This window comes from Ambystoma mexicanum, chromosome 14 (assembly GCF_040938575.1).
Source record: "Ambystoma mexicanum isolate Mex_15411 chromosome 14, UKY_AmexF1_1, whole genome shotgun sequence".
Lineage (NCBI taxonomy): Eukaryota > Metazoa > Chordata > Amphibia > Caudata > Ambystomatidae > Ambystoma > Ambystoma mexicanum.
Genome location: NC_090940.1, coordinates 88,069,093 through 88,092,140, shown reverse-complemented (window position 1 = coordinate 88,092,140; position 23,048 = coordinate 88,069,093). Strand labels below are relative to the sequence as shown.

The 23,048-nt window shown below is 47.3% G+C and overlaps 1 protein-coding gene across 7 annotated transcripts in view; it reads right to left on the bottom strand.

The window, feature by feature from the left end:
* Positions 1 to 23,048, bottom strand: part of RYR3 (ryanodine receptor 3) — a 1,751,462-nt gene that overhangs the window by 665,634 nt on the left and 1,062,780 nt on the right. For all 7 annotated transcript variants that reach the window (XM_069638568.1, XM_069638566.1, XM_069638573.1 and 4 more), the window contains one exon: positions 3,466 to 3,544. In XM_069638568.1, coding sequence (XP_069494669.1) covers positions 3,466 to 3,544 — 79 coding nt within the window. The remainder of the gene's footprint in view (positions 1 to 3,465; positions 3,545 to 23,048) is intronic.

Here is a 23,048-nt window from a genome sequence, read left to right as displayed (position 1 = left end):
CACAATAAGACACAGGGAGGTTGAGGGAAAGAAATGAGTCACAGGCAAACCCTCACATGAAGGGCAGAACCCTTGTTAAGCAACAAAAAAGGCTTGTGACTCCAAAGTTGACCGCTGTCTTAGAAAAACAGGAGGAAGCTAACCTTCATCCTCAAGCCATGACAATTTTATCAAGGATAGAGGACAACAAAGTTCATGAGTCTAAAACAATTACATATTTTAATTAATAATCAAACACAAATATATTACATAAATTAGAAGCATAGGCAATTGGAATGCGCTTTCAAAAAGGATTGAGAAAAAATTATATTGGAGAAGACATCACTGTACAAGAGCAATGCAGAGTAATTCCATCAGTGGGTCCCAACAATGGGGGCCTAGATGGTTCAAATAACGTATGCAATGTAGTTGTGCATCATCCTCTCTTGGTTAATTACTCTCTCACTCATCGTCATTCGTACCACTCACACACACTCAAGAAATAAAGTTAATTTGTTCACACAAAATACATTTCAACAATAGTTAAAACAAGCTCTAGTTCAATAGCCTTCGTCTTCACCATGGACACCAAAGTGGTAATGGCCCCTCCCATTGCTGGAGTAACAACGGTTGTTGAAGATGACGTCAACGGGCCCAATGACTGGGCCATCGACAGTATGACAGCCGCCTTGCTTGTCTACGGAGTGGTCGTCGACGGGGTCACCGATGATGAAACAGATATCTTGTATGACAAAGGGGTTGTCAACCCAGACGAGGCCTTGGCAGACAGAGCCGTCTTGACAGGGCCGTAGGCCTCTCCTTCACAGTGCTTCCAAGGGGTCAGGGATTTCCTCGTGGAAGGAAGCCCCCAACCCACTGACAGGCTCACCATAGATGGCGATGGAGATGAGCAACGTGTCCTTCCGGAACTGGGTCCTGTGGCCACGCCGAACCTTGTGGGATCCTCAGCGTGGATTTTAGCCCTCTTTTTGAGCCTCTGACTAGAGGCATTCTCAAAGAACCTCAACCTCTTTTCAGAGGGAGCAAGCTTGTGGGACCAGCCGGTCCTGGATGAGGCTGTGCCCGGAGACCAAGTCAGAGACCTTCCCATCCTTGAGCCACGCTGCTAACCTGAGATAACGGTCCTTCCTGGTCTTCGACGGAAAACTGCTGCAAATCTCGTATTCCTCCTCATCATGGTTCAGATGCATGTGATGTAGGCACTTGAGGTGCTGATCCTCAATATAGATCTTCCTCAGTCCACACTTGGCACAGAGCTTGAAGAGACTCCTCTTCTCCGACATCGTTAAGGTGCGAACTAGGCCCAAGCCTGGGCCTTGGAAAACTTCAAAGAGAAGATCTGCAATGGAAGGTGATCTTCGCCAACAACAGGTCCCTGCTTCCGGTAGTCGAGCGACGGTTGAAGATGGAACAATGTTGGACAGAAAAGACTATTTTTATCAAAAAAACTTTAAATATCAAAAAAGGCTCGAAGAGCAATATGAGAGGACTCCTAACACAGAAACGTGTGGTAAAATTTGAAGTTGGCCACTAGGGGTGAAGCTTAGGGAGATGACTGTCATTGAATGGAGGCAGTATGACCCAAAGGACAGTGATTGGTCAGAGAGTAAAATACAGTTTTCAGGTTAAAGCAAAACTGTTTTTCTTTTACTGAGGATTCCCAGTCTGACGAGGGAGATATTCATGAGTATGTGAATCCATGCCAGACGCTATGCTGGAGAAGCAGGCTGTATAGGGCTGTCAAGCCTTAGCTGCGATCAAGGTCTCTGGGGCTTGATTATGTGAAGAGAACCTGGTAAATGAGTGATTAATGCTCGACTACAGCAGGCTTCCATTCTTTCTGTCTAAATGTAGTGTGCACTCGTGACTGCCTAGCCTAGAACCTCACGTGTTACTGAGTGTGGGACTCAGCTCTTGGTCACATAGGGCTCAAAAAAGGGATGGCGGGGCACATTTCTTGCACCTTTCATGACCCTACTCTCTGTGACGGATAGAGTGCTGGGGGCAATGCCAGGAACACGCTCGCACATGCTCTCCCTCTTCCGTCCCTTAGAGAAGGGCACACCTGTAAAGAATCTCACTTTGCACTGGATTCTGGATTCTGAGTTTGGCCATTAGACCCCCAATATACTAATCCTTTCAACATCGAGACCTCTCCTGCACACAGTCATCTCCCAGGAGCAATACCCCCCTGCGCCCCAACTATCTACATGTTCTGGTTCACCACCTCCCCACAATACGCCCTGAAAATATATACGTGCTGCCTTCAAACCATACAAAACTGCCAGGCTCGAGTGAAATACAGTGCCTTCCATACAGAAACGTGGTTCACTGCCCTCATCCATGCATCCTTGTGAAGGGTTCAGCAGCTCATGCAACGTCAAGCAAATTTTCGGTCGCCACCCAGATAAAGAAGCCCTCCTTCCCCCCATGACCCTAATTTACTTGCCAACCACCAGCCAATATTCCCATCATTGGTCCTCATAGGTAATGTCAGCACCTGCTTGAACCTGTCTGATGCAACTCACTGCTGGGGGACTGCAAAGTCGGCCTTCGATCTAGGCTGAGGCACTGCACACTCGAGCGAGGTTTCCATCAGTCTGGATGTCTCCACAGCACTCAACACCACTGGCAACCAATATGCCTAGACGGGCTCAAACAGGTGCTTAGAGTGTAAAGCAGAAGTGGGCAAGAATTCCATCAGTCTGGATGTCTCCACAGCACTCATCACCACTGGCATCCAATATGCCTAGGTGGGCTCAAACTGGTGCTTAGAGTGTAAAGCAGAAGTGGGCCAGGATTCCAAGGGTCTGAATGTCTCCACAGCACTCAACACCACTAGCAAGCATGACCTTATCAAACCGAAGGTCATTAGGGACATTTGCCCAAGCCATTACAATCCACTTTCTACTGGATCAGTTAAAAGGCAAGTTCCACATTACAATACGTCTAACACTCCGCTGCATGGATGGTTGCTGCAGGCAGGCGAAGGAGACATGCATGTTCGATTCTGACATATCTTCGAAGACACCTGGACCACCTTCCTGGCCTTATGCACAATACCCCAGACAAAGTTACTGTCTCCCAAACACCACACTACATCATGTTACTGTCTCCCAAACACCACACTACATCATGACCGGGGCATTCCTGGATCCCAAAAGCTTACAAGGCAGGACCAAGATTCCCTTTCTCGAACCCAGGAAGGACAATGACCTCCTGAGTCACCTTCGTCAAGAAATCAGCGAGGCTAATTTCAATAAAACACAATATTTTTTGTCTTAGATGCTCACATGATTTCCTGTCACCAATTGTGCTTGACTTGACTCTTTGGAAAGCCCCAGAACCAGAAGGCGAGATATAAGAAACATAAACGAGAGCAAGGTGGAAATGAAAGCCAGATGCAAGCACAGCAACTCCCCCGCCTTGTCCAGCAGTCCCCAAGCTGACACCAAAGCTGCTTACCTTGTCGTAGGCCCACTTGTCATGCGAGTGTTCAGCATTCTTGCTGACAACATACTCCAGCTTTTCAGGCAGGGTTAAACTAAAGGTATAAAAAAGAAATAGAATTTACCAATCGAGCAAGACATAAGAATGACCCTGGGAGGCGTCTCTGCAGAAGCATTTATCACAGGGCAGTGTGTGGTTCAATGGTGCTCTGTAAGGTGCACATGTCAAACGTTGCCATCTATAAACAACTAAATGATATGGTTGTGAAATAACAATTGCCATGCTAGCAGTGAAGAAAGCACATGTGAACAGACACGAGAGCGCTTCGCTTAAGGTATATAGAGCCTCGTTTAGATGAACAGAGGCTTGAAATGGCAATTTATGTTATGTTCTGGTGACTTATACCCTGCACCGCTAGCTACCACTCAGGGGCAAGTCACTGGCCAACCCACCGGGAGGCCTCACATTTCAAGGACCATGCAATGTAGATAGTGGGAGGGAGCACACTATTTGCAAGCATCTCCATCTGTGCAACAACACAGAGCCTTAATAATTGCTAGAAACCCTTCTAGAGTGAAACATGTTTGGACAGGTCATAGACTCAGCTGAAACTTGGCAACGCCAGCAGGCACAATCTATAGCAAATAAGCAAAGTTAAATGAAGCAACACCATTTTTCACTAAATATAATATTTTTAAATCAATGTAAATTAATTGAGCAAAAAAGAAATGGAAGTGATGAGTTCATGGCATCTGAGAGGCATTCAGCTTCTCAGAGTTATGGTTCCCAGAATGTACATTGTCCCCTTTGCGAATAACCTTGCCTGGTTATCTAAACAGGCTTCTCTTGTTGGCGTCAGTCTATGGTGTGTGCAAATGACATTAGTGGGACACATCCTGATGTACCCTGGAGGTGTCTCTACCATCAACACCTCTAACAAATTGTATAACTACCCTTTCCCCCACGGATAGCGTGCATGGGAGTCAGGTGTATCCTTATGCGGTCATGGCCACTGCCTGCCTAGGAGTGTGCGAGCTGCTACGACCAAAACCGGTTCTGGAAGGTTGGGTTAATGGGTGTCTAGAATTCTGCTGGAAACCACGGCTGGGGGGGCCTGCGGAGAAGCCACAAAGGTTGGCATGTGGCAGCCTCCCATGACTGGGAGGTTTCCACACGTTTGAATGAGTGCCCATTTCTTGGATGCAGGCTACAATACTCATAATCAGGTGAAACTGTAAAACAGATGGCATTCGGAAATACAGACCGTCTTGCCATGACCGCCACACTGGTAATGAGAGCCTAAAAGTCTATCAGGACCAACGTTAGCTATAAGGTACACACTATTCTCTTCGAATGGATACATTCTCCTGTGCAGATTCGTTTTTTGTTTTTAATAGATTCGCCGTGCACATTTTGCCTAACTCTTTAAGAAGTAGGAGCCTCTGATGCACCACAGATAAGGAGATCGACATAAGCGCAGAAGTGTTTCACCAAAGACTTCCCAAGCAGGGACTTTGCTCTAGCATAGGAGTTTGAGCAATAATGGACGAAATGTCCACATTGGAGGACTGTTCATTCAGCATTCTCTCTGGAGAGGTGGCCAGCCCACGTGTGTCATGCATGTGTTGCAGCAGTTCAGCCTCTTCTTCTGAACTGTCCTCCTGAAACATGTCTCTGGAGCTTGAAAAAGGGCCTTCCCAGTCACTGATGCCATGCTCAGGTGACGTTGCTTACAAATCATCCACTATCTTCCATGCTTCCTTGCTTGGGTTCTCCACACTGATGCCTGCTGCAGTGCCCGTCTGATACCCTGCAGCATCATGCCAGCCTCTCTTGCCCTCACGGGGTAGGAACATTCTCTTTGGCCAAGCCAGCAATTACCATTTCCACGGCCGCTCGCTGGTGCATCAGGTTCCCCCAACACCTTGTGTGCAGCTAAGCCTGCAGCACTGGATCTCTCGATTGCTGCTGCAGAACAGTCATAATAGGACTAGCAAAAAGCTGCTGCTTTGCCTCTCTGCAGAAAGACTACATGCCTCCCTTTATATAGGCTTCAGTGGAGCTGGGATCAATAGACACCCGGGAGCAGTCTGTGACTCTGTAAGGCCTGTCTGTCTCCCCAACAGCAGTTCATGGGACCCTGCTCTGGAAGATTAGACATGCATTCTCTGCTTTCCATACCATACATGTCTGTAAGAGTTAGAAACACCCCAGAACTGGATGTTCTTCCAGTGCCCATTATGCCAGGGACTTGGTGAAGTACCCTGGCTGGAGTCCGTCCTTCACTGGTGCGCTTAACAAGCCTGCTCCATGCTATGCAGCCTACATGGAAAGAGACATGTGTATTTTATGCTCTCCAAAGTGCCAGGCCTTCAATGTCAGGCTTCAGAAGCCCCACAGTTCTTACTGTCGCGATAGCTTCCTGGACAGCACATACAATGCTCATAAATTCCCATCTTGAACATCCTCCAGGAGAACTGGGTACAGCCCTTAAATCCAGACGCCATTTTACTAATTTTTAAATTAATTTTAGATAGCCAATATACTTAAAAGGAAACGTTAATCAGGGTAGTGACTACTGTACTCCTAGTCCAAAGTTTCCATTCCTCCATACTTATGGGAGTTCCTGCAAAGTGGGGGGGGGGGGGGGACAGGACCAGAGCTTGAGTGTAGCAATGCTCGTTTACCGTTTACAAATGTGCACTTGCAGGCAGGCTGCACATGTGTAATGCAGCCACGCCTTTGAGTCCGCCCCCACATGCTTCAAACCCTCAGTCCCTTTAGCCAATAAGAGGACCGAAGGACTGGTTAAGTTTTAGTGGGATGAGGGTGGGACTATGGAGGAAGGGGGACTTTGGACTAGGAGCACAGTAGCTCGCGGGACCCGCTAAGGACGTCTGCTAAAACCAGGCATCCTGAGCGGGTCCCGCGAGTGGACCTCGTAATGGGGCGGTAAGGGGTTAGTGGCTCCGGCACTTTTACCGCTGCAGTTAACCCCTTACCGCCCTCCTCGTAATGAGGCCCAATGTGTTTCTAGACATTATGGTGCCCTGGGTAAACATCACATATTGTGCCCCCATAAGGCGTTTGCGGCTCACCCCTTAACACAAGCAAGCACTGCCCAACATATTACTCAAGATCGGTGTGCACCTCCTATCCCAGTTGCAAACATGGCAGCTTGTGGAGACTCCACAGCTACATGTCCAAAATGAAGAAAGAGCCAGTTAAGCTGCGTTGTGTAGTGTGGGATGTTGTATTGCCGGCTGCAACATATTCTGACATTTTTCAGGTTTTACCAACCAGATACTGGTTGGCATAGATGAATATAGTCTCATGTATGTAGATTCCATTGCTGTGTGCTGTGCCACAAGAAAATACTTCATAGTAGAACTCAAATATTACAAGAACTCCAGAGAACCAAACTGAATACCAAGACATGTCATTATCAGATAGGGAACAGTTCTGAAACTTGTGGGACACCACTAGGCGAGGCCAAAAAGGGCTTCATTCTGCACCACAAAAGAAAGAGAAAACAAAATCACAAATTCTGGGCAAAATCCCCTCACTTTTGTAATTTCACCTAGAGGGTAAAATTGTCAATTATGGCTGTTTTGCCAATCAGAATTTCGTTTTTGGGCGGTTTTGCAGTGAAGGATGATGTGGGGATGAAATGTTTGGAAGGTGGATCTTTTGGACCAAAGAAAGGTGTCATGTTGATAACAGCTTGGGGTATATTTATTTTGGGCATAGAGCTTACTTTTACCAGAGCTCTCAAGCTTCCGATAGCCATGCACGAGAAGGCCATCCAGTCCTGTGCATTCCCTGTGCATTCCGGGGCTCGTAGTTTTTTCTTTCCCATTTCAAATTTAGGAAAACTCATTTCCCAAAATTCAAAGCAAAAATAGGACTCATGCATGGACACGGGAAACTTGAGAGCTCTGTATTAACTAATGTAAGGCAGAGTTAACGTTGCCCCAATCTCGTGACCTGCAGATGGAACACATATCACAGCAATAAGCGCTTAATTTAGTGAGCTGCGTGACTAGTTAAATGTGGTATTGTGATTGTAACTGTGGAATTTACAAAAAAAGAGAATAGGCAAATTAGGCCCAAATATGATGTCTCATTGCTTGAATTGATAGTGAATGAGGTATAGTTTGGAACAATGAATGGAGAGGGAGCAGATGAGGTGCTATCGTGCAGACATTTACACCTTTTTGTTCCTTTTTTGTGTGTACATTAGTCACTCTTCAAACCCACCCAGTCCCCGACTCCACACCCGAATTTCAGCCAGCATACTGCCCGCTTTCCATAATCAATGCGCATCAAAGATTCATGTGTTTATGGGGCACCCTTCGCCATGACTGTAGGGGGCAGATTGACACCTGCATCTTTTGTGCCCCGGGCAACTGCCCGCCTGGCTCGCCCTTAGAAATGACACTGAGTACTAGCAAGCAAGGGATTGCTCTATGGGTGGAAGGCTCCTACACCTAAGAATACCGGTAGGGAGATCTCCTGGTTAATGTGAAACTACAAAAAAGCTTTTTGGTAAAAATAAAGAAATGCAAAGGGGCGGGAGGCGGGGGATTGGAATGCTTAACGTTGTCTGTAATATGTACAAAATCAATAAAAATAGATTTAAAAATAAATAAATAAAGAAATGCGTTCAAAGCACCGCTTTGTCACTAAAGAAGGTATTGTAAGGTTATGCAGAGGACAGAGCTTGCAACTAACTAATTCTACGAGCTGATGTTATTGCTACAAGGAAGACTGTTTCCCAAGAAACGAGCCGTAACTCTTCCAAATTCAGAGGTTGATGTGGTTTGTGGGCTTATGCCGTCAAGACCACATTGAAGTCCTGTGATGGAATGGGTCTGTGTATAGATAGAAAGAGGTGAAACAGGTCTAGAAGATGTCACTATATGATTGGATTGGAAAGACAAATAATCCTTTGATCGGAATCTAGTCAATCCAACGAAAACCATTCCATCGAATGCTATACCATCGAATTATAAGCATCGAAATGACTTTACATTGACTATAATTCGACGGTATATTCAAAACTAGGGTTAGGGTTAGGGGTGATGGTTAGAGGGTTAGGTTTGGGCTAGGGTTAGACTAGGGGTTAGATTAGGGTTAGGGTTGGGGCTAGGGTTAGGGGTTAGGGCTGGGGCTGCGGTTAGGGTTAGGGGTTAGGGTTGGGGTTAGGGTTCAGGCTAGGGTTAGATTAAGGGTTAGATTAGGGTTGGGGGTTAGGGTTAGGGTTGGGGGTGGGCGTGGGGGTTGGGGTGGGTTGGGGCGGAACCCCCCAATAAACAAAAAAACATTAAAACGTTACAAGGAGCTGGCCAGTGCCGAAATTTCAGCAGTGGACAGCTCCATGTAACGTTTTAACATTACAAACAATGCATTGAAATGCTATCTTTTACATGTAAAAGTTCATTTCCATTGAAACCAGTCCATTTATATTTTCGATGGACTGGTTTCGATGGAAATGCACTTCTACATGTAAAAGATAGCCGGTCGATGCTTTGGTAAACAATGCTTTTTTTTATGGTGTGAAATGACTAGGAACCCTTTGATCGTTAGTTAGGTACGATACGGAGCCACCAGGTTGGTCCTACACGAGGAAACATACATCCCGAGTGCATCAGGATGGCGAGAAAAGACGAGACATTATCAACCATGCTTTGGCCAAAACATCATCATTCCCGAATTGGAAACACTGTGCCTGTACATGTTTCTCACTGGAAATCTATGAATTCCAGACATTGCGTGGGTACAAGAGTAGACTTTTGGTGTTGACAGACAGCCTCAATGAGGACATCAGCTTCAGCAGGAACTGGAGATGACACATTGCCTGGTCCAGTGAGCCTGTTGTACCCAGCCAGTCCTCTAAATATGGGTATAGAGGTATGCCCTTAAGACATAAGTATGCTTCTACTGTACCCATCAGGTTTGTGAAGCTATTGGGAGCTGAGCTTAGCCCAGCTCAGCCCCCAATGTGAACCCCTCTGAAAAAAGGGCAGAAACGGATACATTACTTTCCAGTAATGTTCTTTCTCTGGATAATTTTGCCACAGATTCCTCATCTTGGTGGATAGTTATCCAGCATCAGCTGCTTGGAAAACCTTTTGAGAGAGGGCGTAGTACTTGCTCGATATCGTCATTGATGACTCCTTCACATACAGCCGCGCCATTCCTCAATCGGACGTGGCGCTGGTCGTCATATAAAAGTGTCAGCAGAATGCGAGTAAGACTATGGACTTCCAAGCAAGGTAGGCTGGCAGGGCGATGGGGAATCTGGGGGAGAAGAATCCATAGAAGGAGAAATTATTCACCAGTAATGTTCTTTCTATGAACTCTTCTCCCGCAGATTCCTCATCAGATATCCATTCCAGCATCAGCTGCCCAGAAACGTTTTCGACAGAGGGCATAGTATGACTCAATTCAACCGTCAATCCCTCTTGACTCGACCGTGCCACTCGTCAGCTCCGGACGTGACGTCAGCTGCCATACATACTACGTCACTACGCCCCGTACCTCAGTTCCCCATCTTTTTTCCCCACAGCTCAGCAGCCATGGGGAAAGAACCCATAGGATGCGAGCAGAAAATATCCCAAAACCCACATATATATATATATATATATATATATGTAAATATATATATATATATATATATATATATATATATATATATATATATATATATATATATATATATAGGAAAGTCCATTTGAGCCAAGTCACACATTCCACAAAGCCAATTAGTAGCCATCGCTGGAAGTTCACCTACAGTTCTAGGCCACAACAGCAAGGCATTGTGGGTACACAAATTAGCTCAAATGCAAACCCTTTTCTCAAGGAAATTGTCTTTGTCTAAGAGGGCTGTGCTACTTTATACATAGCTTAATCAACCCAAGACAGACATTTGCTAGGCTGCCAGGATAACTACATACATGGTTTCACCCAATTAGGGATCATCAGTGCAGTATAGCCCTGACATCCATGTGGTTGGAGCATTTGGCCATGTTTTCACAACACCAAGTAAGTTATGGTGGGGTTAAAAAGGTTTGAAAAGAAAACCCTTTCACCTGAAATGTGTAAGTAGGAAAGTCCATTTGAGCCAAGTCACACAATCCACAACGCCACCTAGTAGCCATCGCTGGAAGTTCACCTCTCGTTCTGAGCCACACCATCAGGGCATTGGGGGTATGCAAATTAGCTCAAATGCAAACCTTTTTCTCCTGGCATAGCCAATGTGTTGTACGTCATTACCAGGATGTTCCTCCCATGCACAGTGTTGTTCCCATGCACAGAGGTCAGAAAGGCCATCAACGCCAGTCTGATTGCCTTCAACTTCAAGAGGTTTATGTGTTGACAAATCGTTCATGTGGACCCTCCATTCTGTGAGGGAAGAGTCCTTAATTACTGTCACCCCTGGACAATGTTGCCAAAAAGGTTACCCTTTCATCACATTCTCCTTGCAGGCCCACCACAGGGGATCCTGTGCGACCTTGCTCGAGACCTAAAGATGGTCCATCATCCTGCTGGAGTACAGCGACCATTGGGATCTGAAGGCCCACTGGAGGGACCTCATCCTTAAGCGAGCCTCTGGCACCAGGAAAATGCAGGATGCCATGAGACCAAGCAACCTCAGAAAATCGAAGGCCGGAAGATGATGGGCACTAAGACATTTTTCCACCATCTGCAAAATATGCTGAGCCCTTAATTCAGGGGGTTGAAACTTTCCCCAAGGAAGCATACAGGATTTCTCCAATAAATCGAACCTTTTGGGAAGGTGTCATGTGGGACTTTTTAAAATGAAGAAGCCCAGGTTGTGGAGAGAGTGGCAGGTGCTTAAGAGATGATCCAAGCCCGGCTCGGGAGAACAGGCTCTGATCAGCCAGTCATCCAGGGAGGGAAAGATGTGAATCCCTCCACTCCTTAAATTCACTGCCACCACCACCATTAGATTGGGGAAGAAGCCCCCTCTCACTTATGCAGCGGACAGGCAGGGTGCATCCCATGGCCAAAAAATGGAAGAGTCCAGCAATGTGGCAACAGTACTGTTTTATTAACAATATCCAAATGAAACAGGGACAACAATGGACATCCGGTGATCTCTAGTGCTCTCTTGTATAGGCACAAGCTAGCAACAGAGTTTTAATCCTCTATGGCATCACAAACAAATGATACATTGCACTAACCTAGATGGGAAGTGATTGGGTGAGAAGTATGGTAGAGTATAAATTATATACAGGGTTAGTATTCTAATTGGTCTGGCAATATTAGGTAATTCCGCCTGGGACCACCTACAAAAAGATATATGAGGAAGATGGTATCAGGGTGCATTATAAGTGGTGGCTGCAACATTGTTAAGGTGAGTGTTAAAGGGACAGTGATTGGTCAGGGATGGCTTTCTCAGCCATGGCAGTCTGGACTGTTACCAGCACATGAGCAGCAACTGAAGGTTATGAGAATGGCCCCAAGGTGCTGCATGTCCCACTAAAGCTACCATTCCCTGATACCCTAGGCCTCGACCCAGGACATTCAGCTTTCATCTTTACACTGTATTGCATCTTTCATCCCAAAGAGATGGATGGAAATGAAGGTCTCCATCTGTCCATGTCTGGCTCTAATGAATAGTATTCTCTGCCGCTGCTAGTCACGTGTATGGGAACCGCATTTCAAATTATTCTGCTTGTGCAATTTATGAGGATTTGACCCCTTTTTGCTATGGGTATCATTACCTGCTTGGCCTCTGGAGACTTGTTCGAGCTATTTTCTCTCATGCCAGGCATGAGCTGATGGGAACCTGACCTTCCTGCAACACTTGGTTCCTTGTTTTTTCGAATAGAGACATGTCCGTCGTCTGGGATCTGTTTATTGTCTGTACCTTTCCAATGCTGGTTCAAACCTTTTTTCCATGCTAACCTTAGCAAACTGGGCACTTGCTATCTAAGCTGTTCAGGCTTGGCTCTTTTGATGGCTCAGCAAGACAGGGTCTCTCCACTGTCCTTTGGCTTCTCGATGTCTCCTATTCATCTAACTTGAGTGTGTCCTCCATCTTGGTTTACATGGCCACTCATTTTAGTTGCGCTCTGCATTAAGCAAGTATTTATATGTATTCTCATGCGACTTGTGTTTCAGCATAGAAAAGAAAGTATATGTTTTCTACCCTAGTGGATGCAAGCATGTACTTTGTGTCTAAGTGCAATTTGACCTAGTGTTTGTGTATTTTCATGCTTGAATGTATATGTTCTTTGTGTCTAATGTGCCTCCGTGTGTCAGCGAAGGGTTCCATCGCCTACAGATTTATTGCTTTGGTGATGTCATTAGGGTAGGGTCTATAAGGGTGTCTCAGGGAGTAACGTCTCTCGGCAATACAATGGTGGTGAGGTGGTAGATGGTATTAGCAAGCTACACTGTTCATGTCTATACCATCGAAACGGGGGACAGCCAACGTGATGATGAACACGTTAATTTGCCTCCCTTCAAAATCCTGGATCTGAAGGGCAAAGAGGATCTGCGAAAGAGTGACCATCTTGAATCTGTCCTGCCTGAGGAACTTGTTCAAGTGTCTCAGGTCCAAGATGGGTCGCAGCCCTCCGTCTTTCTTGGGAATCAGAAAATAAGAGTACCATTGCTGGTTGCTCTCCGCTACACGTATCTTTTCTATTGCACCTTTCTCCAGGACAGAGAGAATCTCCTGCAGAAGGAGCAGATCTGGTTCCCAGATAGATTGACTGATTGGGGGACAATTAAGAATGGGAGGCAGTACACATGGCCTACGTTTTGCAGTGCCCAAGCATCTGAAGTAATGCTTCACCATTCTTCGAGATGCTAGGTCAATCTGCCTCCCACAACCGTCTTGTGGACCAAGGACTTTAAGCAGTTTTGTTGCGGTGGCTGTAGCAGAAGGCAAAGAGACAGAGGCTGTGTGGGTAGTTTTAGCTCCATGTCCTCGTGTACCACAGAAAGTCTTCTCTTACCTCTCTGAGCCATCTGTCTCCTTGTTCTAACAACTGACGAATAGAACCAAAAGGAGCGACCCCTCCAACTTTGAGAGGTGGAGTGGCTCTGTTGTATTTGGAGGCGAAATTCCTCCTAGTCAGCATTAGATGCCGACTTGCGAGGAAAGCTTACACTTTTCCTGTCACAGGAATCAGAAGATACAGGGGAACGATGATGTCTTTTCTTTGATCTCTTATGAGAAGATGACGATGGCAAATATCATAAATCACTCCTGAATCTGGAGCGCTTGGAGTGTTTCACTCTCTTTTTCGATCTCTGAGGAGAGATGTCCCTTGAACGTTTCTCATCGGACGATCTCCTTTTAGAAGGTGTGGTCAAAGGCGATTTGGATGCTGACCTACTTGGATGAGATTTCCCTTCCTCTCCTTCAAGGCCTTAATGGTCATAGACTGATATGGACCACAGTAATCGACCTTATGATACACCCGCAGTCACCAGAGGCATATCCTGTGTGGATCTGTGATAGACTTTTTTAACCCACAGTCTGCACACCTCTTAAATCACGTCTTCGGAGTAGACATACTTCAAAGATAAAAGGTCAAAAATACAGTTGAACATTGCATAGGTGATCGAACCATTTGAGGCATGCTGTACATGGGGAAAACAGAACTGAGGCAATGGGTGCGGTGCATGCTATTTATACCAGCGTCAGCCTCATGGCCGAGAGCGGGATGGAAGCCACCGAGGGACCTTGAGTCGACGACGCACAGCGTCCTCTGCTGATGAGAAGCTTCCGAAGCTGCACGTAGGATATGGGATATATCAAAGTTGAGGAATCCGTGGGAGGACACAATCCATTAAAAAGAACATTACTGGTAAGTAATTTCTCCTTTAATGGATTGCATCACATTTACTCCCAAAGCAGTATAGAGCGCGGCGGTGGGAAGAAAGCCCTTAGAAAAGGAAACTGCGAAACCGCTCTGCTGAATCAAGCGTCTGAACCAAGTGTTACATCCAGGCAGTAATGCCTGGTGAACGTGTGGATTGATGACCAAGTCGCTGCTCAATACATTTCCCTTACTGGTACACTCTCTCTGCAATGCAGATGATGCTACAATACTCCCGGTGAAATGTGCCCTGATGCCTGCTGGCAGGTCTGTACCTGCTCTCTGATAACATTGTGCAATGCAAAGTTATCCATCGAGAGATTGTCTGTTTCGACACAGCCAGGCCCTTCCTGGATAAAGAGAACGCCACAAACTGTTGGTCATCACGCCTGAATTCTGAAGTTCTGGCCACATAAAAACTGAGAGCCCTCTTTGGGTCCAGTATGTGTTGCCTTCTCCTCATCTTTAGAAGGGTGTGCAGGTGGATAAAAGACTGGCAAGTCAATACTCTGTGACCCATGGAACTCAGAGACTATCTTAGGTAGGAATTTAGGACGCATTTTAAGCAAGGATTTCTCCTTGAAATATCATAGAAATGGAGGCTTGAAAGATAGTGCTTGCAATTCACTCACACGTCTTACTGGCGGAATCAGCAGGACAGCTGTTCTCAGACTCAGTAGCCTGACTGGGCATGAATGCATAGGCTCAAAAGGAGCTGTCATCAAAAATGTCAAAACTAAAGGCCTCATTAGGAGGCTGGCCGTCCCGTAATGAACGGTGCCAGTACGGGACCGGCACCGTTCATTACGGGCTGCCTGATTACGAGGTCCACCCAGAACAGACGTCTGGTAAAACCAGACGTCCTTTCCGGGTCCCGCGAGGGTAGCAAGGAGCTAATAACGGGCCCGTTATCAACGGGCCCGTTATTAGCTCCATCCCTATTCCCATTGAACCCTATGGGGGCTCAAATGGGAATGGGGAATGGATCTGTGTATGAGGAATTACCGGGTCCTCCAAGGTTGGAATGACCCGGTAATTCTTCATTCACAGACCCCGGTATTGGAGCCCGGTATGGAGGCAGCCATGGCGCTAATAGCACCATGGCCACCTCCATACTCGTAATGAGACCCTAAGTTTAGTTCGCAGTCTGGAACCACGAATGGGGTAGGCAGAAACCTATTTACAAGGCCCTTCAGGAATTGGGTCATAACCTAGATCGTAAAAAAGGATCCTTGATCTGGAGACCTCTTAAATATAGACAAAGCCACCAAGTAGCTTTTGACTGTACCAATCTGAAGGCCTGCCGAGGGCAGTGACGAAAGGTACTCCCTCACTGAAGTAGTGGGCCAAGCGATAGGGTCTATCTTAACTTCCCTGCACCATGCATAGAATCATCTCTATCTACATGTGTACAAATATCTTGTAGATGGTCTGCGTACAGATAGTACCACCTCAAGTACCTCTTCTGAGAGGTCCCAGTCATCATATCTCATCCTCTCAAGAGCCACGTATGAAGGCAGAGGGATTCTGTGTTCGGGTAAAGAACCCAACCCTTTGACTGAGATAGGAAGCCTGGCCATCAAGGCAACCGTAGAGGTGGACAGATGGTCAAGTCCAGGAGTTCTGAGTACCATGTTCTCCTCACCCAATCTGGGACGATCAAGATCATGGTTGCTCGAAACCTCCTCAACCTCCTGAGAACCCAGAGGATGACAGGTATCAGAGGGAAGGCATAGAGGAGGCCGAAGACTCACTCCACCAAGAATGCTTCCCCTAGTGCACCCTTCGCTGGGGATTTGCGTGATCAAAACTGTCTGCACTTCCTGTTGGACCTCGTGTTATGTTATGTTGTGTTACTATATTTCTATAGCGCCAAAGCCCTAGGGCATCCAGGTAAACAGATCCACTGCTGGAGCATCCAACTGAGCGAAGATCTCCTCGAGAACTTCCTGACACACCTGCCACTCATGTGAGACCATGCTCTGCCTGCTCAGAGCATCCGCCAGCCCATTCTTCTTCCCTACTAGATGTACAGCTGAAGCCGGATATATGGTTTTCTATCAACCAGAACCATAGTTGCAGCGTCTCCTTGCACAGGGGCAAAGACCCGACACCTCCTTGTTTGTTGAGGTAGTGCATGGCCACTGTGTTGTCTGTCAGACCAAGAACATGCTTTCTCTTGAAAGAGGGCACAAAGGCCATCATGGGTAACAAGATCTCCCGCAACACCAGCCTGTTGATATGCCATCAGCATTCCATTGGTGACCAAATCCCGCTTACCTGCAGCTCCCCGCAGTGAACGCCCCAACCCTTCAAGGACGCATCTGCGACCACCTGGGCCTGAGGCCATGGAGGCCAAAAGGGTTTCCCTCGTTCTCATGTTTCTCTGCTGGTGCACCAAAATAGGTCGTTGGCCACCGACTTTGACACCTTGAGAATGTCCTTAATGGCATCTAAGTTCTGGGACCACTGATCCCACAACGGCCACTGCAGGGACTGAATGTGCAGCTAGGCCTCTGGCACTAGAGAAATGCAGGAAGCCATGAGCCCTAAGAGTAGGAGGAAGGAAGCGGCTGGTAGCTTCTGCGTTGGTATGACATGGGACTTCTGGAAGTTTAGGGAGAAGCCCAAACTGTGAAGCAGTGAGTAGGTTTCCTGGAGCTGTGTTAATACCTGCTTCAGCGATCAGTCAGTTGTCCCGATATAGGAATATGTGAACACCAGATATCCTGAGGTGTGCCACCACCACTGGTATCAGTTTGGTAAAACCTCTGGGCACGGAGGTTAAGCCAATGGGGAGCACCTTGAATTGGTAATGAGCATACCCCATGACGAATCGCAGGGAACGCCTGTGCTGCCAATGGATCGGCACATGAAAATACACGCCCTGAAGATCCAGTGACAGCAACCAGTCTGGAAGTTGCAGAGCCTAGAGAATTTCTTTTAGCATCACCATCTTGAACTTGTCTTGCCTCAGCAACTTGTTCAATGCCCCGAGGTCTAAAATGGGACTGAGTCCTCCTCCTTTCTTGGGTACCAGAAAATAACGGGAATACCAGTCCAATCTTCTCTGCTCGAGTGGTACCTCTTCCATGCCACCCTTCAATAACAGGGCTCTCAATTCCTCCTGGAGCTCCTGTTCCATTTGTTGTTTGGGGGGTTATGTATGTCCGTTTGTTTAAAAATGGTAGACAGCAGCCCCAATCAACGAGCTGCAATGACCATGCATCAGAGTTTTCTCCTTCCACTAAAGCAAGTGTTCGTAAATTTTCCCTCCAACCAGGGAAACATGAGGGGAGAACTCAAAGCGTCTTAGTGGGTGCAGCCGCCCTTGCCACAGCTGCCACTGTCTGCTGGCCCCTAGAGGCCCCTCTGCCCCTTCTGGGACGTGAGAAACGCCTCTGCCCTTTCCTGGTTTGCAGGAGCTGTGCCCCCTTTCCAAACGCAATGTACCATCTGCAGCCTCCTCCCCTAAAGGAGAAGTGGAAAGATTGTTTAGCAGGTTGCTGCACAGCTAGGACCAGTGATTTGGCTGCTAATTTTCAGTCCTTGAATTTCTCGAAGGACTCATCCACCTTTGGGCCGAACAGGTGCTTGCCGTCGCACGCTATATCCAATAGCTTAGCTTGGACATTTGGCGAGAAACCTGAACTGTGTAGGAAGGCTGACTTCCCCAGTACAGTGGATGATCCCATTGCCCATTGCCTTTCCCACACAATCTGCGGTCTCCAGTCCCGACTGTAGTGTGCTGTCATAAACTATTCCCAGAAACCCATCCTTCATCTCACCAGCTGGGATGTGTTCTGCTGCTTCTGCAATAAGTCTCCACAGTCTGTGGGAGTACTTTGCGAATGCACAGGATGCATTCACTACGTTCAGGGTCATACTGTCAGAGGCGAAAGGTTTCTTAGCTAGGGCATCAGTTTTCTTAGATTCCCTCTCTGTCAGCAATTTAGAGGTTGACATGGCTGGTCTGGAGCTCACCATGTCGTCTTGCACCACTAGGCCTTTTGGTATTGGATGGGAAGAAAGAAATGCTAGGTCTCCCCTTGCTTGCTTATATTTTTTGGTAAGCTCTGAATCCACAGCTGGAGTGGAGAAAGATTTCAGCCACAGAGTAGTAATGGGATCTGCAATGGCAGCATTAAAGGGTAATGCCCTCTGTGTTTGTGGGCCTTTGCCAAGTATGTCCGTGAGGTCATAGGCCGACACGGGCTTTGCAGGAGTGCCCAGACCCAAGGCCTCAACCAGCAGCCTCTGAAACATTTGTCGCTATGGAGCATTAGGGTGCCCATATGGAGCGGCCTGCTGCATATTAAGGTCAGGAGATGAGTCTGAACCACTTGCATCGGGGAGCCCTTCGCAAGGGCAACCAAATCTGCCTGTTCGGCAAAGTAATCCACTAGCTCCTTCGCTCATAGGCCCAAACTCGAAAAGGTACCTGGTCCCCCTTGTCATCGAAAATTGACAGCATTGTGCTGAAAAACAGTGAGCGAGAATCGGGAACACGGAACGATCGACTGTCGGTGCGGACATCGATGGAGTTGTTCCCACCAGCCCCAACAGTGCCGGTAACTCAGGGCCCCTCAGCACTACGGCTGGTTTCCAGGTAGTCATGATCCAGCACGAGGGAGTCGGACCTGACTTGGCTACCTTGGTGCCGGAAACCTCTGGGTGCAACTGTTGCTGTGGGAGCCTGCAGCGGTGAGACTGGAGTCGTACCAGTTGCAGCCGTCTTAAAAATTAGAAGCAGTTGCACTCTGCTTTCGATGTGCCCAAGTTTGGGCAGGTCTTACTGTATTTTTTCAATGAAACGGTGTTGTGCCTGCATCAATATCATCGCTTCTTCTTATATGAAGATGGGGACAATGAATGGCTATAGGAATGGTACCGTTTCTTTGCCTTTTTGTGATGCCTGTCCACTTTTTTGGGCATGGGACAATTGGTCTCTTGACCCAACGACTTGGCGGTCAAACAAGCTGGAGATTTCAACAGAGGTCACCCGAATGCTCGTTTCGCCAATCGCTCCCTCAACGACTTGGGATTCATTTGCTGATAAGATCCACAATCCTCGACGGCATGATCTTTACCGAGGCACCACATGGAGATGCCATGTGGGTCAGTGATCAACATCTTGGAACTGCAGTCTTGCATCTGGATGCCATAGGAGTGGACATTTACAATAAAATTCTATCGAAAATGACAACTTTGTCGAATGTTAAATTTATCTCATGAGAGTCGTTCCAAACAGCAGTATAATGAGCAGACAGAAAAAAGGAACTGAGCTACGGCGGCATAGTGACATAAATATGGCGGCTGACGTCACGTCCGCCGCCGAGAAATGACACAGTCAATTCAAGAGGGATTGATGGTCGAGTCGTACTATGCTCCCTGGCGGAAAAGTTTCTGAGCAGCTGATGCTGGAATGGATATCTATCTGAGGAGGAATCTGCAGGAGAATGCAATCCATGGAAAGAACATTACTGCTAAGTAATTTCGCCTTCAATACATTGCATTCTCCCACAGATTCCTCATCTTGATAGATTCCCAAAGAGGTTTTGAGGCAGCTGCTGCAGCGGCTGAGGGTAAATCAGCCCCTGCCTGTGTGCTTTTAGCACCACTTCCCCATCCACCACGGGGGAATCTTTCATGACTGCTTTGATTTGACAGTCCTCTCCCTCTTCCAACTGAGGAGTAACAGCGAAAGGATCTGCCCCTCCAAGCTGTACCAGTGGGGTAAGTAGGTGGCTGTCTGATTGCTCCTTTAAGGGATTTGGCTGCAGCTTTGGAGGTCTGCAGCTCCTCCAGGCTCTCGTCAGCCTTACTGCCAAATAAAGGGCATGTTAAGAAGTCTGGACTGTACATCTGATGCAAAACCAGACTTTCTCAACCAGGCAAATCTACGTGTTAAATTGCTAGCCGCCATTGCTCTAATGATACTGTCCGCAGTGTCGAGACCAGTCTGGAGGGATTTGCACATCAAATCTTTCCCATCCTTGACAATGTTTAAAAAGCCGCCTTGTTCTTCCCCTTCGGGGCTATGTTCAGCTGCCATCGCTATACAATCCCAAAATGTGACAGTGAACTTTGCCAGTGCACATGTGGCTTTTGCTGATTTAAGAGCCATACTCCCCGCAGAGAAAACATTTCTAGCCCAAGCATATTAACGCTTGTCATCTCTGTCCGGGAGGGGGTAGATGGGTATGCCTGTTGCCTGGATGTAGAAGTGGCAGCCTGAACCGCCAAGCTTTCAGGAGTTGGATTTTTGGGTCACTATTTGACACACAGTACTTGCTGGTTAGTTTTCTTGTTCACGGCTGGAAGCAACTCTCCGGTCTCGAAGTTGGCATTAATTCTCTTTTGCAGAGCTACATGGAATGGTAGAATAGGGTCCTTCTGGGGTCCCTAGTCTATAATATCAGTTAGGCCATCCTGCTCAAATAGTGGTGCAGGCCTACTCCATCTCAGATATTCTATCACTCTAGACATCAGTTGTCTGTATGATCCATCGGTATGGTCCGAGGGATCTGGCTTGCCAAACTCTATTTCGGGGAAATGTCCAACCCACTTGTAGATTGCAAGGTGTCATGTAGATCCTTAATTCTTGAGTCCTCAGAAATGAAGGCCTCTGGAACATTATGTGTCCCATACTGCAATCAAAATGGACAAGATTCATCTGAAGATGGTTCATCATCCTCATAAATTGAGGAAAGGGATTTGAAAAAATCCTTCCTTGGCAGTGGAGTGAATATTTTCATGACATCCTTCGAGGATTTAGGGACTTGCATTGACAATGATATTGATGTCTTCAACGATGTCGAGGGCTTCTACGGCTGTGGCGTCAAGGGATTTTTAGGGCTCAACGTGAAATCTTTCGGCGCCAATGGCGTCGATAATTTTGCCTTAGGAGGAGCCTTTTCTTGACTCAAAAGAACCTCTGAGGCTTCTCAAGGAGTTTTCTCATGGAAACCTGGGCCCGAGGGTGCACAGGTTTTGTCCCTTGCCTTCTTTTTGTTGTGCTTGTCAACACTGGCATGGCTCTTATCTTTCCTCGAGGGGGGTCAAGGCCACTTTCTCGAATACTTCTAGCAGATTAGCCTGCACTTCTCCCACTTGGCCGTTGAGGTGGATTTTGTCGGGCACGAGAACAGTTCCGGGAAGGAACTTGACAACGAAGATGGTGATTTGTGGCAACTTTTATTCGACCGCCATGAGAAGATGATGAGTGGTGTGAGCCACTACGTGATCGGGACCTTTTAACTTTCTTCTGACAAGGAGAGTAATTTCTTGACTCGTCAGAGGACTGCCTTTTCAACAGGGTTGTTGAAGGAGATTTATGGGACCTACCTGCAACTCGCTTCCCTTTATGTTCTTTCAGGGCATTCGCTGTCATCGATAGGCAGGACCCACACTCCGAAGTCGAATGCGAGGATTTGAGGCATCATAGACAAACCTGATGGGGGTCCGTAAGGGACATTTTGGCCCCACACCTGTAGCATTTTTTGAACCCCGATTTCGGAGTTGATGATGCCATTTTCACAAAACAAAAGGTTTCTTAGTCAAGAAACCGAAGCACGCCAATAATCTGAAGCATTATCTCAAGCGGAAAAACAGAACTGAAGTCAACGGTCACTGCATGCACTATATACCATCAATGACGTTGACACCGAGACAGGGTCTGGGTTCAGGCAAAGCACATTACCCTCCAACTGTGACAAGAGATCCGGTCTCCAAGGAAGCCTTTGAGGTGGGCACACGGCCAGTTCCAGGGGATCGGGTACCATGTCCTTCTTGCCTATTCCGGGGCAATCAGGATCAGGTGAGCCCTGTACCTCTGCAACCTCATGAGAACCCAAGGGATGACTGGTGTCGGAGGGAATGCATAAAGGAGGACGAATACCAACTCCACCACAAATGCATCCCCCAATGCCTCCCTGAGGAGAAATTCCCTTGCACTTTGTGTTGTCCACTATCACAAACAGATCCACCATCGGCTGCCCCACTGGGAGAAAATCACTGCAGCGACCTCCAGGCATAGCTCCAACTCATGGAAGACTGACCTCTGCCTGCTCAGAGCATCTTCCAACTCATTCTCCACCCCTGCCAGATGAACTGAAGAGGCTGAGATGTTGTTATCCAGCATCCAGAACCATACTTGTGTATAGGCGCATTACAAATGCCATATCATATCATATCATAGCTGCATGGCCTCCCTGCATAGGGGTAGTCATCTCACGCCACCGGGGTAGTCATCTCATGCCTCCCTGCTTGTTAAAGTAGTGCACTGGTCACTGTGTTGTCTGTCAACACCAGGACATGTTTCCCCTGCAGGGTGGGTGCAAAAGCCATCAGCGCCAGTCTGACTGCCCGCAGCTCCAGCAGATTGATGTGGCAACCTTTCTCCTTCAGAGACCAATGGCAGCTGATCTGGAGAGAGCAGAAATAATCCCCCAGCCGTACAGCGAGGAGTTCATGACCACCTGTACCTCTGGCCGTGGTGCCCAGAAAGGTTCTCCCACCAACATGTACATCCTGTCGATCTACCAGACCAGGTCGTTCGGAACAGACCTTGACACCTGGAGCACTTTTGACATCTTGCAGAAGTATTGCGACCACTGTCTCCTGAGAAGCCACTGAAGGGATCCCATCTGGAGTCTCACCTGTGGCACCAAGAAAATTCAGGATACCATTAGGCCCAGCAGGCACAGGAAAACTGATGACATGAAACTGCGG